At 36.1% G+C, this 18,922-nt stretch overlaps 2 protein-coding genes across 4 annotated transcripts in view; one reads left to right on the forward strand and one right to left on the reverse strand.

Moving 5' to 3' along the window:
* Window positions 1-18,922, forward strand: part of DOCK2 (dedicator of cytokinesis 2) — a 184,647-nt gene that overhangs the window by 73,235 nt on the left and 92,490 nt on the right. The window lies entirely within an intron of this gene.
* The window catches only part of INSYN2B (inhibitory synaptic factor family member 2B), a 35,596-nt gene continuing 20,908 nt past the window's right edge, over window positions 4,235-18,922 (reverse strand). The window contains exons 3-6 of one of the 3 annotated variants that reach the window (XM_086759127.1): window positions 17,438-17,509; window positions 11,647-13,838; window positions 8,525-8,599; window positions 4,235-5,636 (exon numbers count right to left, since the gene is read on the reverse strand). In XM_086759127.1, the coding sequence (XP_086615253.1) occupies window positions 5,450-5,636; window positions 8,525-8,599; window positions 11,647-13,022 (1,638 nt within the window). In that variant the 5' untranslated portion in view covers window positions 13,023-13,838; window positions 17,438-17,509 and the 3' untranslated portion in view covers window positions 4,235-5,449. The remainder of the gene's footprint in view (window positions 5,637-8,524; window positions 8,600-11,646; window positions 13,839-17,437; window positions 17,510-18,922) is intronic. The other 2 variants (XM_086759130.1, XM_086759128.1) reach the window with 2 other exon arrangements.

Consider the following 18,922-nt stretch of genomic DNA (forward strand, 5'->3'; position numbering starts at 1 on the left):
TGCTAGTACTACGCTGTGCTAAAAAAAACCCCATGGGTATAATTTACAAGTCCTGTAATTCCTTGCAAGTTTGAATGTCTTGCACTTGATAGAGTAGTGGATTTTATTTACCTGAGATTTTTTTGCTTTCTGGCAGGGGTAACGAGGTTGATTTTCGTATTCAGGTGTCCTTTTCACAATCTTCTAGCTTGTTGGCAGGAGAAGGAGTTAATATTATTTGGGGTTACAGCTGCCTTTATCTTTTCTTGCTGCAATACCAGTTGAATCTAAGGGAAGTTGCTGCCTTGTGCTCAGCTGGAAACAGCATGCTGTGGGCGTTGTTCATGTAATTCGCGGAAGGAGGCAGGCTAAGAAGAACATAATCCCTTCAGGAGAAGGTGTTGGTGATGGGAAAGTGATTTGGCTCTCTGCAGCTACTGCAGAGAAGACTTAAATGCCACTCTTGCCTTCATTGTGACTTTGAAGGCTTTAACAGATGTTTGATTATTTTCACTATTAAAAAAAAAAAAAAAGAAAAACAAAACCAAACCAGAAAAACTTGACTCTTTGTGAATGTAGAAGTACTTTTAAACTTGTAATAAAGAGGGACAAGTTTATTGTCTGAAATGTGCTATTCAAGCTTTATCTTGAATACTTTGTGAAATTTTGACTTCTAGTTAAATGCTGTCATGACGTAGTGAAGTTCTGCTACAGTAATTATAGAAGTAAAACATATAGAACCATGTAGAAAAAAAAGTACTTGTTTTCAGTATTGGCTTGGTTAGGTAAACAAAAATATCATAAATCCACTATATACATTTTAAAGCTTTCCTTTGGTACTCCCAAACTTGATTTTATTCTCAATATCAGTTTAGCTGCTATGCAGAAAAATTTTTAGACAATATTTATGTAAGATATTGTACAAACGAAGGGTTGGCTGAAAAGAAAACAGTGTGCTTAGTTAACCAAAGCTACGCTAGATAGCATACTTAAGAAAAAAAACCAAAATACATTCTGGGGAAATAATGACCAGAAAAACAATTTTGCAGAGCTGCTGTGGTTGAAGAATATAATATATTCAAATATACGCATGATCTAGCTAAAAGTTACAGCTTTTTTATTCAGTATTCAAATTAAAATCCTTTCTCTACTAATAAAAGGTGCAGCATGATTCCATGACAGACCTATTTATTAATTTCCTATTCATTTTCTTTTTCCAAAGAGCAATTGTTCACCTCCTTTGTAATCTCAATGTTGTTTGCTATTAATCGACTCCTGAAACCTAAGACAAATGTCTAATTTTATTACAAAAGATAACATCACTTTTAAAGAACTTAGAAACTTACAAAACATACATTAGATAATACATTTCATTAGGGAGATGTTTTGTGTCTAAGCCACTGTAATTACTAAGTACTGTGTCTTTTTTGAAAGAGCTGTAGTGCACAAAACCATAAAAAGCCCTGTGTGAACTGCTGTTACATGACAGAGAAATCAGTGCTTTATTCATACATTCTGAATTCTTAAAGAAAGTTAGGCTGATTCCATAGAACAGCAATTTCAAACACAGTAATTTTGGAATATACTATGTGCTGCGCAATGTTTTATAAATACTGCATTGTAGTTGTAATTTAAATATGTCTTTCTGAGAAGTCGACAATATTTTCTATGTGAGTGCTGTCCAGTAGCTGTGGTTTGGGGATTTTTGGTTTTTAGATATCTTCTGGGTTTTTTGCATTTTATTTAAGAGCATTTTTGTATATATTTCTGACATATATTTCCTACTCTGGGAGCTGGTTTTAGGCATTACCATCATTTTCTGAGTCAGAGAAATTTTTGTAGTCAGTACTATTAACATCTAATAGTCTACCAATTTCTCTTTCTTTTCCAATCTTGACATTGTAAATTGCATAGTGTATATCTGGTAATTTTAAAATTTCTTATATGAATTAATAATTTCTAAAATATTTTTAAAACTTAATAAAACAAAAAGCAGTGCTTACGTATTAAATTTCCATATCGTTTAGATTCTCCAATTATGTGTTACCAAGCTATTAATTTTTAGGTATTTTGTGTTGCTAGGATATATGAATGTCTGTGTTAAATCTAAACAAAACATATAGCAACTAAGCAGTCTTGCCCTCTTGCTGTGGCTGATGCAGACCATGACTGACACTTTACCACTGTTGCCTTTTAGTGTAACAAATAGCCTTTTGCTCCAATGTTGTCTTAAAAATTGTGCATAGAAAGCCTATTGTGCGTGACATACTGTGGGGAAGACTGGATATATTAATAACTTCTTGCATTTAGTAGCTGTGGTTTTACTGTGAAACTATGATGCTTATTCTTGTGTAGGAATAATTTACTTCTGGCACACTTCTGCTTTCAGTTATATTATTGCATGTTTTTTGTTCATGGCAGTCAGCAGAAGAATGTGCCAGTTCTGCCTGTGTTTCAGATAAGCTTTTTGTTTGGATCTTAGATATATATTTTAGAATGTGGCTGACTGTTGCTACTACTGATGTAGAGAACTCCAGGAGCAACCCTTCTGAACAGCAGTGCTTTAGCAGCACGGTAATTTCATATTTTCGTTAAAGGAAAACAGATGTCTTGAAGGGGATGAATTTAAAAACACTGAACAGAGGGGAAACTGAAAGACAAGTGAATGTTCCTTAATTACAGCATTGGGCGGCGAGAGTCGACTGGCCTAGATACCTTAAGTGTCTCCCTACTGCTGTGTGTGCAGGTATTGAAAAGAGAATTTCCTATCCATTTATGGACAATCCGTACTCTACTGATTGAGAGAGAACTGGAAAACAACCAGCTGAGGAATATGGGAAACAGACTAATTTCTACTGAGAGATTAAGGATTAAAAATTGTCTACAGGTCTGAATTCTATCAAGATCAGACGTGAAAATATAAAACCTGTAACCATATTTCAGTTTTTCAGAAGTATCTCTGTTCAGGTCATAAGAAAGTCTTAGAACCTTAGGCCAGCCAAAGATAGGTGTAACTTCCTTAAACTAAATAGAGTATTTCTATTCTTGCATAGTTTTACTGACCCCAGGAATTGATTAGTGCTATGTAGTGATACAAAATATTGTAATTTGTTTAAATTGAACAATCTAGAACCTTTGGAAATATATTGAAGACATCATATTCATTATGTTCGCAAAACCAAAATCAGACACCTTAAAATGGCCTTTTCTGTGCTTACTAACAAAAAGACAGAAAGATTACTTTCATAGAATAACAGATTATTGAAAATTGCTTCACTACAGAAAAAAAACCTTACTGGTTTTACTAGTGTTACGCCTGTTGGTATTGCTTATTGTTACACCTTTACCAGAGGATAGTAATCATAAAATGTCATTTTAATTCACAAGAAACATACTAGTATGAGCAGTACATGTATTTGAGTGTAATATAATGACATGTTCTGATGTAGTAATTTAATTCTTACCTTCGTTATACCTACAGATAATTGTTGAGGAGCTTTTCTGTCCTCCTAAAGACATCCTTTTAGCTAGTAAAATTCATATAAGACTTTTCTTTTGAAAAGCTCCTAAAATTATGATAATTTTGTGCCTGTCACTTCTGTACTGACTGAACTTTACATAGAAATCTTTTTTAAAATTGTCAGTCCTTTAGAATTTTGATAAATTAAACCATGTCACATAGCATACTCTCTTCTAAATGAAGATGATGAAGACTAGTTTTATCAAAAGACTTAGTTCTTCCAGCCAAAATTCTTCTGTGCAAAATTGTTTTTAATGTGTTTTCAAATGTGTAATTAACCCTAAGAATTCAAGGAACACAGAAGCGTACAAAAAGTGTACAGACATTTTTAACTAACATTGGACAATTAATACAATATGATTTATAAAAATAGGATCCAGGTGTTAATCTATTGAATACCTTGGCACAATTTGAACTAATTAAGCAGAACCACTTCTAAGAAAAGGTCTGCAGTACATTCCACTAAACATAAAATACATCATTTGGGCCTTACAGTGTGCCCTTTAAACTTCCTTCAGAAAACCTTTTCCCCTCTGTAGGAAAGATGACCATGTTTTCATGAGCAAAATAGTACCATCGACCCTGAAGTAGGTTACATTGGCAAACCCTGTGCTAGCTGATAACTCAACTATTTTTGAAGGGAAGAAATAGCTGCATTGACACCTGATGAAATCTTTTCAGAATGTAAAATTTTTAAATATAATACAGATAGGTTCATTAAATATTAATTTCTATGATCAATTTTGTATCATGTATTGACTTGCTTGTATCTTAAGGCAAATAAAACACATCTTGGAGTATTTTGGTATTGTGATACAAATCTTACATGGACAAATTGGGCAAGTGGTTTAGCAAGATAGTAGTCAAAGTGGTTGTTCCCCTCTAATTAGCTATTGTGTGATGACATCTGAGGCGTTGTGTCCAGTTTTAGGCTTCCAAGTAGATGAAAAATGTGAACTTACTGGAGGGAGACCACCAGGATGACTGCGGGCTGCAGCATGGAACACATGGAGAGGCAGTGAAAATTGTATTTGTTCAGTCTCTCAGAAGTGAAGGCTTAGGAGAGAGGTCTTATCTGTCTAATTCTTCTTGAAGGTGTACTTGAATAGAACAACCGTCACGGACACGTGTTAGAACTTAGGCAATTCAGATTAGATATTTGGAAAAAATTTGAAATTACTTGCCCCAGTGGGTTATGAATTCTTCTCTTTGGAGATTCTCAAAACTCAAATTCACCTAATTGGACCTTACTTGAGCAGGAGGTTAAGACTAGAATTACCAAAACATTCTCTTGTATCATGATTCTTTTCAGAGAGGTCTATTAAATGGCTGAAACTTCTAAATGATTGCTTTGTAAATTGAACCAATAAAAGGACAGAGTAAAACCTAACTTGAAGGGGTTTTTTTTGGTCTTAAATATCAGATGACAGCAACAAAAATATTTCAGCGGGGATTTGAAATAATTGTAATTGTCTCCTTTGAGGAGATACTTGTTTGAACACCATAGATTCCCCTGAATTTTTTCTTGATTATGTGGTTTGTTTAAAGATCAGTGAAGTTCGTTCTTTTCAGTCCGTGTTGCTTATAAATATGAAATGAAGACTATGTGACACCCTTAGCTTTCTCTACCATTGTCTTTTAAAGTAGAGGTTTAAACCTTGTTATTTTTGGAAAGTTGGAAAAAAAATGTCTTTACAAAGCATATGAAAGTGTCCTTGGAAAAAATGAGAAAGCATCCTTTTGAAAGAAACAATTTCCTTTTGAAAATAATATCTTCATGCACCTCTATTCAGTGCGATGATTTAAGTAAACTCATTTCTTTAGATTTTTTAGATATTCTAATTAAACATTCTTTAGCTTCGTGATTTCATAATAGCATATCTTCAGGTGTGTGCTCAAACCTCTTTCTGTTCGAGTGTCTTTCGAAATGTAAAAGGATCCGTAAGGAAGTCAAATCCACCAGAAGCATTTTCTTTTCACCTTTTTTGTTTTTCTTCTTAACTCCTTTTTCTCGGGAGCTGGATGATCAGTTGGTAGCTTCGGAGTTGAAACGGAAGCTGGATTTTGTTCTGCATGATCCAATGTTTCCAAAATCTGATGAAATCTTCCTTCTTGTTGTCTGAAGTCATATTCTACACTACGGAAAAATTGAGAGATTTAAGCTAGTAAATGAGAAATTCCCTCTTAGAAAAGAATGCTTATTAGAATAATTTAGCATTATTCAGTATTAGAGCCTGGTTAAAACACAAGGCTGTATAGGCTGCCGCTTTAAAATAAGTTCACCTCTTAAATTTTTCTGAGGGAAAACTTTTTCTTCAGCATTGTGCCCAAAACAATGGGACAAAAATTAAAGGAGGAAAAAATGAAAATGTACTGGGGTGACCTTTCAATGAAATTTATTTAATGGTCACATTTTGATAGGGTAATCTAACTCAGTCGTATGCTTGGCACAAATTCAAAACTTTCACATGCTTAACGTTGTTAAATGTGAGTGTCTCCTGCTAGGAGAGCTGCTGGGACGAAACATACATGAAATTAGACAAATATGTAAGTCTGAGATAAGCAGTATTAGTTAACAGGTAAGCAGAATGTAACTCATTTTCTCCATTAAAACCCCTAATTAGTATTGATGTTAAATAAGAGCCAGAGCCAAGATGTTAGTTAAGAGCAGATACGTGCACAGAAATAAATGTCAGGTTCAAAAGAACGGGTGAGGTCAGTGATTGAGCAGTCTGATGCAAGCAGTACGGTTATACAAAAACACCAAAAGAAAAAAAGAGAGAGATGCAGTGCTGTATATTTTTTGTCTTTATTTCAACCATCTTTTCTGGGCAGGAAGGTGAGAGTTGTATCAGCTATGTCTGCTCTGGAGATTTTAGCAAGTGGAGGGGAGAGTAGATAGGAGCTAATTGTATTTTCCCTACTGGGAGCTCCTTGGGAGGAAAAAAGCATCATCAGAGGGGTGTTGGGATGACAATCATCAGAGGGGTGTTGGGATGACAATCATCAGAGGGGTGTTGGGTTGACAATCATCAGAGGGGTGTTGGGATGACAATCATCAGAGGGGTGTTGGGATGACAATCATCAGAGGGGTGTTGGGATGACGCATTAAGACCCTGGACCTGATTTGGGCACTGATGAGAAGAAATCTGTAAAATTAGTGAATATGTGTATCTTTAAACACTATTATTTGTGAGTATTTGTATTTACACAGAAATCCATAAACATTGTGGAATAATATATTAAAATTAACCAGAAGTTTATTTCCTTGTCATAAATATGTTTTGGGGTTTTTAATGAAATAGAATAACTCAGGTGGCAAAAAGAAAGCAATAGGATTATTCTAATTTAGAAGAACTACAGAGGGATCTCTGAACAAGGAGCAATGCATAATAAATATAAGAAGTAGAAGAAAGTGATATAAATGACAAATTTGGTCAGCATCTCTTGAATTTTATTGGCTTATTGCTAAAACTGCAACTTAATACTTTTCAGTAATCACAGATCATGAGCGCTGGAGAATTACATATTTGGTTTGTAGCATCTGGATAGCATCTGCTCACATTCCTTTTTTTTTCTTTCCTTCTTCAAAGCTTCAAATTTAATATTGGAGAGTAATCTCTAGAGGCAAGAGATCAAATCAGTCTTCATTTAATACTGTCCCTTGTATGCTGAGATAACTGTTTTCAGTTGCTAGTTGCATTTGGTTATTGTAATAAAAACATTTGTTTAACAGGGTCTAGCCTGAGAGTCCCAAGTCATCTAACGTAACCCTGCTGGGTAGTCAATAAAGCCAAACTTACAGCCTCTCTATATGTAGCTGGTCACTGTTAGACTGAAAAGCTCTTTATTGCTTTACTAAACAGGAAAACAGGACAGCACATCAGAAATGTGCTATGTATAGCAAGGGAGACAAGCATGTAATTTATGTAATTAGCTCATCAGCTGAAAAGTCCTTTAAGTGAGGAGTCCCATGCAAAAACAGAGAATCGGAATAGCAGTATTATAATTTCTCCACTACCTTTGATTTGAATACATATTCTCTACCTGTCCAAATGAGGCCTGAGATATCATACGTAAAGTTGGTCCACACATTCATCATCCTCGTCATTCTCTGAACTCTGCAGCATGTGGCAGGACTCGAAAGGATCTAAAACGGCCAAGTGTGCTGCTTTTGTGCAATACGTCACTTAATATTCTGTGAAGAGCCCAGTGAATCTTATGGAATCAAATAACTGAAGTTGTGTTTTCTGCCTGGTATCTGAGGTTGCAGAGGTAAGGTAATGTGTTTATAAATTGGTGGAATCCCTGTAAGATCCCTTACTGAGTGGACAAGCTATGTGTGCAGTATAACCAAGACTTTGCACCTGCTAGGTTTTTGGTTGAAGACTGGCAAGCTGAAGACTCTTACGGTATGTCTGCACAGACATAGCATTTGAAATGTGCAGTTTCTGGAATACAGCGCTACAAGGTGTTTTGGTCCTTAGAATTTAACACAAACTGCAGTTTAAATTTGGAGTAACTTACACTCAGATTGCTCTCTCTCAAAATAATAACAAATAAACATTTACTGAAGTGAGAAGTCTGGGAGTTTTGTTTTTGTTTTCCACATAAACATGAACTGTAGCTATAGCTTCCTGGCATTTGGAGAACTGAGCATTTTTCTCTTCCAAGATCTAAATTTATTACAGAAATCTTAGCTTTAGAAATATAACACAGAAAGGGAATTTCAACATCAGAAATGGCATCAAAGGTTTTCAAAGCATGCTAGTAGCAATAATGCTGTGAAATGTTAGTGGGGAATTCTGTTTGAATTCTCAGAAGTACAGTTTCTGTTTCAGATAACGGCAATATTAATTCTTTTCTACTTGCGAAAACAAACAAACCACCTCACACATACCACTTGGTCTTTTGTTAAAAACTAGATTAATAATAATAGAGACCTTTATAGCTGTGAGCAAAACATTGTATTCTACGTTTGTGAGACAGGCAGACAATACAGAGTGGTGTGAAGGAGTGAGGTACCTGTAAATGATGCATGCGGTGTTCTGGCAGGTGCTGCAGTTGTTGAGGTCTTGGCCAGTGTGATAGAAGTTACGCCTGTAACAGACAGTAGGTCATGTAATGTGTGTCTATAGATACGTTAACAGATCCCTGAATCTTTCATGAATAAAAGTGATTCTGACACCACTTCTATAATCCTTACTAAAAATTTAGTGTCAAATTCAAATTAGAAGATGGCTTTAAAAAACCCAAACCCTGTGTTGATTTATGGTTTTGTTTTTCATCTTTCCCACCTCACGCTGTCAAGATTCTGATTGTTGGTTCTTGCATGAGTACTTGTTACGAAAACACACTGCTTCTTTAAAACACACTTTAAAGGGTTTGAATATCCATGCCTTTGGTGAATCAATCCGATCTCTGCCCTGACACTTGCCATTCTTTCCCCTCTTCATGTCTCCTCACTTGAGTATGAACCAGTCAGATTTGTACTGCTGATACTCCTTGAATTTGGAGTGTTGAGAAAACAAGAAAAACTACTCTCATACTTAACACCAACTAGAGTTGAATTATTTTTATGATGGAGAGATCTGCATTAGAAACAGCTTGAGGTTGGTGGCTCATTATGTCTGAAGGATGCATTTCAGTTATTTAATGAGGTTTTTTTTGTGATTTAGGGAACTTCAATTGGTACCAAGATAATTTTTTTAATTATATTTGGAATTCAAGTGAAGGTTCTTCACATGTGTCATTGTTCTACCGCCACAAGTGCTGGGAAAGTCCAGTTTTACTGCTAGATGATTCTAGCAAGATGGATTGAAGCTTATCATTGAATCTCCATATGAAACTTAAAGATATTTGGCAAAATTTTTGGTTTTGACCGTGTAGTAACTGCACAGAAATGGATTATAAATATTGCGGAATAATCTGACTGTGCTTCACTGAAAGTTACTCTTTGTAATGGTCAGAACTGCAAACGGAATTGCAACTTGTCCACTCTGTCATACATAGCTATGTGCAGGGGAGGAGGAGTGGGTGCTTTTATTTGTAAATTCCTAAAGAATTTCCTAGTATCAAATATACTGTAGACAAGAGATTGCTTAAGCTTGACATATACTTGTATTCCCCCTCACCCCTTTGCTTCTAAACCAAACTTCTGAGGTTTGGTGTTTTATCAGGTTGTTTTTTTTTTTCATTTTTCTAATCAGGATGTCTGCATACAGATGGAAAGCAGATTTTGTGCTGTGTTTAGGCTAAAAAGTCATATAGGCTTTTTGGATAGAGGAAAATGACAAAGAACAACCCTCTGAGAGAGGATAGGTGGAGCTGAATTATATGGGAAAAAAGTTACTTGGAATGAAAACTTATGCGGGCTCAGTGGAAACTAACAGAAGTGTTTTCATGCTAACAGCCAGATGGACATCATCTTTACAAAATCAAATTACATGCTAATTTGATTTATAATATTTTAATTTTTATAAATTAGTGTACATTTTTATTTAGAGTGTGAGTTGGTGAATTACTCATCAGAAATAAAAGAAGGTAATTTCAATTCCTAGATAAAATACTTTGAGAAGGAAAGAATTCTTCAACATAGATTTATTTCTCTTCAGAAGTTGTAAGAAAATTTGGGCATATGAAATTGTGGCTTCAGTTAGTTATGTCCTGACAGTTTTTGCACAGCCACAGAAACTTTTTCTGTCCCCATGGGAACAAGTGCAGAGTCATGTGAGCAAGTCAGTGTCCTGTGCAACTGAACCTGCTCAAAAATCTCACTGCAGCCGCCTTTTTGTGATGTTTGCACAGTTTGTGGAAACGTGGAAGATTATCAGCTTTATTCCTTAATTTTTACCAGTAAATACTGTTGGTACACGTGATCTGATCTGTAAAATGAAGGGTGCAGTTTTGCTCACAAACCAGTTCACAGAAATGGTTATTCCAGAGGCCTAAGCTGGCTGAGCTAAGTATAAAAGTAAATGTATGACTTCATGTTGTTTTATCTTTAATCTTTGAAAGATTTATTTGTAGGTTTTTCAAAGACAGATTATTTGATCATAAAACAGAATTTAAAAAAGAATTTTAAAATATATCCTAGATGCATTTACTGTAAGTAGGAGCTGCTGCTAATGGTTTGGAAAGCATTATTAGGATATTCTAAAGCCTGTTTTGAGTATAGAAATATTTAAAATTTTATTTTTAACCTTGTCCTACAAAGGTGTCCAGTCTTTAGACATTCTTTGCATTTATAGTATAATTATTATTATTTATAATGTATAAATAAGTTACATAAATAATACTTGGCTAGTAGTCTCTATGAGAGCATACTAAAAATAAATGCAGGTCCTGCTTTCTTGTGATAGCGCAGAAAGCAGTCATTCTAGAATCTGAGATTCCAAAGGGAGGTTTTGCTAACAGTCTTCACGTGCTGTGTGTTCATAAATTTAATCCTTTTTAAGCACCTACCTCCATCTCCTGTGAAATATTCCTGACCTACTCTACTGAAGCTCCTGAAGTTCACCTGCCATTGCGCCTTTTCTTACTCTTAGGGCAGTCCCTTTAAGCTCCTGTGGTGGTGGTGGTATCAGGAAATGTAACCAGCAGTGCGGTCCCCAAGTGTTGGTGGATGCTGATAACCACTACACTTCTGCTTGCTTGTGAAGGCCATAATAACTCATTGAAGAGAGAGATGTTTTTTCTGATACGAACTGTCTCAGCACTAGAACTGCTTCAGTACTGAACGCGTATCTGACCTTGCTGGTAGGAGAAAGTTGACTTGCCGTAGGTTTCTATTGCACTACATTAGACTGCTGGGTTTTTGTTTCTCTACTGCATACAAATTTGAGCTAGATGGAAACTGCCAGGTCTCAGGTATCGGTGGCTTTGTATCTGATACCGTAAATCTAAATAATGGAGTTAATAAACTGTGCCTCATACTGGATTTGGTAAAGGCAGTATCAGCTAAAGCTAAACTATAGAGACTTAATTCTCTGTCAAGGGCCAAATATCTGAAAAAACACATAAGATACCATTTTTGCAAACTCATCTTTAAATATCGCAGGGAAGATTTTTTCAGTAGCAAAGGTTAAAAGAATGCTAAAATCTATTTTACACTTCTGATGAATTACTAATATTAAAATGCACCATACCCTTCACTGAGGGCTCTGGATTTTTCCAGGTCTTGGATTACATTCAAAAGGACTTTAATCTTCTCCTGGTTGGACTGCAAGGATTCCTCTACAGACTGCAGCCTGCCTTGTAGGGCACAGAGCTCGCTGTGTGCCAAATGAATTTGATTTAGTTCGCTAATCTCTTTGTTGGTTTGAGGTTTTGTTTTATTCCTTGGCAGATAAGAGTTTATGTGAAATCCTTCTAAACAGCTGTTACACTGGGAACCGTCTGACTGGGTAGAATTTTTCTCGATTTCTGTATTACATGACAGAATAGATTTTGATGCGTCACTGCTGGTCAATGATGTTATTGTATGATGATCATTTGTTAACGCCACACAGCTGGAGTCTGTTCTGTGCTCTCCTGCCTGTTGCTGGTCTCTGAGGAAACAAGGAGATGAACTGTGATTTGATGGAGGTAACAATGGAGCGGTTTCCTTACTGCTTGTGTCTTTGCTGGCTACAAGCGACTCAGAATCACTTTTTTCTGCTTCACACCAGTCAGGATAAGGACTGCATTCACTGCAGTTAGTAGAATTGCTTAGGCAAGAGTATACTTTCTCAGAATTAGATGACAGTGTGCCGTTTTCATTATTTTTGTTACTGTTTATGACAGTAGAAGAATGCAGTGAATTACTTAAATTCATGGTTGTGTCTGGTGCATCCATGGAAACACTGCTATCTTGTGTAAAACTCACATGTATGTATTCAGGCACCTGCGTAGAAACAGTTGTCTTCTCTGAAACTGAGACATCATCTGAGGGGATAGGTCCATTGCTTTGTGCTTTTGATGGTCTTTGACTTAACTGGCTGTCGGCCTCACTATTCCTAAATCCATCTTCCAAATGATTAGTTATTCTTAAGTAACAGAGATCTGAAGGCATAATGTCTTGTTCAGAAAAATTGCCATTTACTTGGATGGAATTTGCAGGCTCAGTTGGCATTTCTGTCAATGATTTGCTTACTGTCAGCTTTTTCTTTTTAAAAACCGGGAAGTGTTTCCTGAGGCTAGGAGATGTTTGTATGGCAATATTCCGAAGCCCCTTCTGAGCCCTTCGAAAAGATGGAGATTGATGTAGTAAAAAATTGTGATCCCTAAATATTTCTGTTTTTCCAGTCATGAATGCTATATCTTGGGCAGGATTAGTATCCAGTTCTGTCTTTGTGGTCACACCATCGTCCTTGAACCGAACTTGCTGTGATTTGGTCCTGCGGTGCTGGGGCTGTCTCATAAAATCAGCTGAATCCAGACTGTTCCTTTTCAATAGCACCGGGCGCATTTTTTGCTGGGCCATTGAATCACAATTTAAAGTCTGTAAGTAATGTGTTTCTTTGCGACCCATTTCATTTGTCATTTCAAGCGTGTGTTAAGGTTGCTCCGAAGATGCAAACGAATACCTTACTCCCAAAGAAGCAAAGCTTTTCATTCTTGTTGTTACATGTACTTTTAACTGACGTGCTCTCTTCAGGAATACTCTTTCAAATTTAACTGCTGATTAGACCAAACACTAAGATGAAGAAGGAAATATAAAATTTAAGGAAAGATTTCGTGTCGCTATGGAATGCAGATGTCCTTGTGTTCTGAAGCCAACATGATCGTCATATTACAAAACTGTAACAGGCCATTATGCTCACAGTTAACTAATTTAAAGGTCACATTGAGTCTATGGCTTTCCTAATGGCTCTTATTTGAACGTCAACTCTCTGTTAGTGATACAGCTTTTTATTTTTCTTTTTTTTTTTTAATGATGGACCAATCAGGTGTGTTTTATATGCATGTTGTCTAAACAACAAGTAGAATAACTTTGGGGGCCATTTTCATTTCTGATGCATAGTTTTACTGATGGAATATATCTATTAATGTCAGATAGAATTGCTTTCTTTAGAGAGAGTTTTTCTTCTTTGGCCATCTTTTTAATGTTGCAAATGAAACCAGTCTTCCCAAACAGTTAAAGTAAATGTCACCACTTCTGACCAGGCGAAAATACAGCATCCAGTAGGTTCTGGTGAGAGACGTTATTGATATGTAATTGTTACTTCAGTTCATGGAAATAAAAGGCCAGTGGTATCCAAGGGACTGTTTCATTTGGAGAAGTGCTGTGAATAGTTTGGCATCAGGAGAGTGGTCCAGATGGAATAACCAGCAAATGCAGAATAACAGGAAATGTTTCCTGAAAGTAAAAAGATAACAGTTGTAGTTGAACCAACCACCAAACACTGTAACTTTCTTCTGCTGTTTCCTAACAACTTTTAATCTTCTGTGGTTTTGTAATTTTGAAAGTGAGATACTTGTATGGAAACTGAAAAATGTTTTATAATTTTGAAGTGCTTAAAGTTTTCTTCATATGAAATACAAAACACAAAAAATGCATAGAAAATATTCAGAGGAGTAGTTTTCTCTTTGGAATTGGTACTCCTGTGCAAGCCTGAATGTGGTTTCAAATAAAAATCTTAAAACTTAACCCTTCAGATTTGAAAATGGCTATTAAATCTTGTTATGGATGAAATATCAGAAAACTGAACAAGACAAATATGAGTTCTTAGTTTCGAGCCAAGTTGAGGTTCAGACAAAACTCAGAATTCTAAAATATTTTTTAGAGTTGCTCATTTAAAACTGTTCAGATTTGAGTACAACTCTTGGTCAAGGAAAAGTAAGTTTATTTTAAAAATATGATTAATGCAGATTAAACCTTCCACTGAGGGTGGTGGAACACTGGCCCAAGTAGCCCAGAGAGGTGGTGGATGCCCCATCCCTGGAAACGTTCCAGGCCAGGTTGGCCGGGGCTCTGAGCAACCTGATCTGGTTGGAGATGTCCCTGCTCCTGGCAGGGGGGTTGGACTGGATGGGCTTGAAAGGTCCCTTCCACCCCAAACTGTTCTGTGATTCTGATCTTGTTGCTTAAATATTTTGATGTCAAAATAGTAATCACTTTGACAGAATTTTGTTGGCAGCCTTTCTGTTACAAATTTAGATTTGTTGTGGCTTCCTAAGACAGGACATATAGGTGAGTGTCTGCCATGCATGGCTTGTTCAATTATGTACGTTAGCCAAGATTTCTCACTCCAGGTTTGACAGTGTTAAGAATTATTTTCCTGTTTCTTACCAAATAATGTGTGATAGATTTTCTCACAATGTGAATTCTCCTACTCAAATCATTCTAGAATAGTTTGAGACAAAATCTGTTATGTTGAATAAATAATGCTGGACTAGTAGCAGATTTTAAGTCCTGAATTTCAAAACTCACTTGAGATTTATCTGTATGTAAAATACCTTTCCTGTAGATTTAATAAATTATGCTAAATCTGAACTAGCTGCTAGAATAGTATAGAGATAAGAGGAGAAATGTATGCAAAATATGGGAAATACTCTATGGGCTTTTAATAATCTAACAAAGTTTGCTTTTAGAATTACAGTGATTTTTACAACTGTGGCTAAATTCCCAGCATAGTGTTAATTTACTGTTAATCCTGTTCCTTGGTAATTCACTGATGGTTTCGTTAGCCATACTACTTCCATTACCTTAGAGTACCACTTATTTAAGCACACTTTACCATATTTAATTTACAAGAATCTGAGATGGATGCAGTGGGAAAGATCTTGTGAGAGATCATATCGCAAACTGTTAGCAGCCTCCTGTAACATTTAGGCAATGTCATATAATTTAAGCAGAGGAATAATGTGATATTATTCTATTATTAAGTTTTACAAGAAAATGACTGTTGGATGATTTCACTGCAGAGAGAAATGTTGTGTAAGTTACCATGGAAACAAATATGTACATTAATACCAAATTTAACTTTCATTATATGCTAGCATTAAGTCACTTAAATCACCGTACTGCTTGTTCACTGGAAACAAGTATACACAATAAACAGGTCAAACAGTTTCTGCAAATAAAGTTTCAGTGCCAAGTTCTGAATTTACATATCATCCACTAATTACTGGAGGCTTTTTCTTTTGTTTGAGAATTTATCCAAATATTTCAGTATTCTCCACTTCCCATCACAGCTGCTGTGCTCCCGGCAGATGGAGTACTTGAAAAGTTATACTTGCCCAATTGCATTCAGAAAGAAGCTTCAGAAATCTAATCCTTTTTTTAAACACAAGTAAAAAGCCCCAAAGGGTTTTAGGAGAGCACTCTAATTTGGCTAGAGAGGCGTGTGAGCTAGATTCTTACATTCTTAATTTGCAAATTGCTATTTTAATTCTATGTGGTTTTTAGCTACCTTGGCATCCACTGCTCTGGGATCATATTCATCATGTGATGAATTATTGTAATGAAAGTTTTGATACTGTTATTTATATTAAATCAAGCTGAAATAAAAAAAAGTATAGATAGGAATGCTAGAATATTTGAACTGCAAACCCAGACTAGTGTATTTGAATGAGTTCCAGATAGCTGTGTTTAGATAAACAAATCAATGTAACATTACCAGTTACTAAGTTTAAATAACATTTGCCCTTGCCCAGGATAAAATTCCTCGTTCTTTTCTGGCACAGCAATTTACAGGTCTTGTTTTGGTCACTGTTTCACATTGACTGAAGTATGAATAATTCTAAGGATCTATTCTATATCAGTGCTTTCACTGTATTAATTTAACTTATGTCACTCATAAAAAAGCATGTCAATTTTAAATTTATGTCTAATAACAACAACAACAGTTTTGGTAGGATAAATTTACTGGGATTTAATGTCTGCCAGGGTTCCCTGACCTCACAGGCAGCTATCCAGCCTCTCTGTCCCTTCCCTGGCAGCTGCTGATCAGCCCTGAGGACATGCCATGTGCTGTGGTGGCTTTGCTGTGGATTTGTTCCGATGTCTTCATTCAGTGGCTGTTAGAGTTCATGTTCTTTTTAAGTGGTTCATATTTCATCCTCCTCTTTTCAGTGTTTTGAGTATGTGAATCTGTCTGATAGATAGAATTCTTTTTTTTTTGGTCTTATGCTTGGCTTATATTGTTAAAGCAAATCTTGATTTTTCAAGTTTCTGCATGCTTTGTGCACACACTTAATGGTGACAGTTACTTTCCAGTGTAAGTTTATTCTAGTTCCACTGTAATTCTGTTTCAGGGTGTAATAAGTGAATTACTTGGAAAAGATTAGGTGCAAAGCCTGCCACTTCAATGGCGATGGAACTGGTTTTCCAACCTCAAGATTGTGTTTTGAGTTCTTAAAAAATCACCCATGGTTCTTAAAAATCAGCCAGGCAGAGGAAATTTGACCACAAGAAATAGTTATGTGTTGTAAATAATTATTTTTCCATCTTTCCTGCCTCTGCCTTCCTGATTTTTTGAAGACTGTCAAAAGCATTTTTCAGTTTGTATTTCCGTTTAGTAACTGAAGCTGTGGGTAGAGGAGTGCAGCTGGTAAGGGTAAGGGGAGATTGTGGGAAATGACATGAAGTGAAAAAGCACATAGCAAGGAGCGGTGGGGATTTTGGAAGAGCGCAGGTATGCGAGTGTGGTGGTTCTGCGGGTTTTCTACAGCTTGTGGAAAAAGTTAAACATTTCCTACGGTTTTCAAACGCTTTCAGTTGCAATTTGACACCTTAATTTTCCATTTTTCTAGTTTGCTCCACAAAAAGCAGTGGTTTTACTTGTAGTGAAACTGTGACATATATTTGTAGTATTTTGCTTTTCTTTTATGCATATGTTAAAGCCAGTATTTCTTGAAAAACAAATTTGGACAGACCCCCTTCAATAAATAAGGTCGCAGGGCTAAAAGTGTTCTGTGAGTGCTTTCAACAGGAAGATCATTAGTGTAACTTACCTTGTTGTACTCTTGAGCATCAGCACTTTGAATTTCCTGATTCCTTCTAAATTTTTGCAACTTCCAGGTGATCTATCCACCAAAGATTAAAGAGCAGATGAATACAAGCATTATAGATACAATGACAGCTGACAGAGCTGTAATCGCTGTAAAGTAATATATTCAGGTTGAGTAGTTTTATGTCATGTCTGATTTTTGTTTTATCCTGTATGGTATACATTTTCTATGATAAGCAGCTAGATGGACATTTTCTTTTTCAAGAGTCGTCTTGATTTATGTAGTGATGGTTTGTGTTTGATAATAAGCCATTTCCTAGGTGGTAGAATCATGATCATAATTTTCTAAGGAATTTGTGTGACTGTCACTTTCCCTTCGTGTTGCAAATCTCTCTGCTACTCCTGAACTCTTGGTGGGAGCAGGGGCTGCACGTGCTGTGGCCGTTCTGAACTGCGTGCTGCTTAATGGCTGGGGGACAGACTGAACACTGCGGAGGACTCATTCCTTGTGCAGGTTGCCCCTGCCTTTCAAAAAGAAAAATCAGTGTCTCAAATGGAACTTTTTTGATTAACAAGTATGAATTCATGCTTTGAGTGCATTAGTTTAGATGTCAGTTGTCTTCATGTACACTTTCTATCTCTGTCAGGAACTTCAGCGATAGTTGCTGGCCAAGCTGTTTAATGTAGCCATATGTCTGCTTTCATCTGGCACTTTCACCAATTAGTTTCACAGTATTACAGTTTCCAGAGTGGAGGTAATGGAAATGATTAATGTTTATGGCAGTCTTAAAGAGTTCAAATCAGTCTTAAAAGTACCCCTGAGAAGTGCTGAACTGCACGAGAACTGAAGTTATGAGCTATGATCATCGTATGTAATGGCTGGATGTCCTGGCCCAGACCACTGGGTATCCCTTTGGAGATACGTTACTGGCCGCTGGGGTACACAGCATGGTTTTAGGTAAGTGTACCGATTCTGTTGGAAAGCTTTAGTCCAGAATTTGCTCGGATGGTACTACTAGTTTCTGTCAAATCTGAGAATAGTTTTACTAGTTGTTAAAAGGGTTTGTGACCACGTACAGACAAAAACATATGCCACGTTGCAGTTACCTCATGTACCAGTTATATTCTTTAGGACTCAGACATAATTAATTAGCAGTGGAATTATTTTGATAGTTGTAAATAGTAACAAACTGAACTTTGCTCCCCAAATTTTTATCAGAGTCTGCAAAGGACTGACTTGAAAATTCAGTAGATATCTTGTTTCTTTTGTCTTTCAAGATTTCCTTTATTGTTTTATTAATTATTATGTTATTGAAGTACAACTGTTTCTCTGATATCTGTTGGTTTGTTTCTTGGATTTAACTATTACCATTGACTTGTGTACTAGTTGCCCCACTAATGATGTTGTGAGAGTTGTCAAACTCAATCTTTTAGTTTGTTTTATTTCACTTTTTGCATCTGTGCTGCCAAATATCCTCTGCGTTAGTGG

Source organism: Chlamydotis macqueenii, chromosome 14 (assembly GCF_036417535.1).
Source record: "Chlamydotis macqueenii isolate bChlMac1 chromosome 14, bChlMac1.mat, whole genome shotgun sequence".
Classification (NCBI taxonomy): Eukaryota; Metazoa; Chordata; class Aves; order Otidiformes; family Otididae; genus Chlamydotis; species Chlamydotis macqueenii.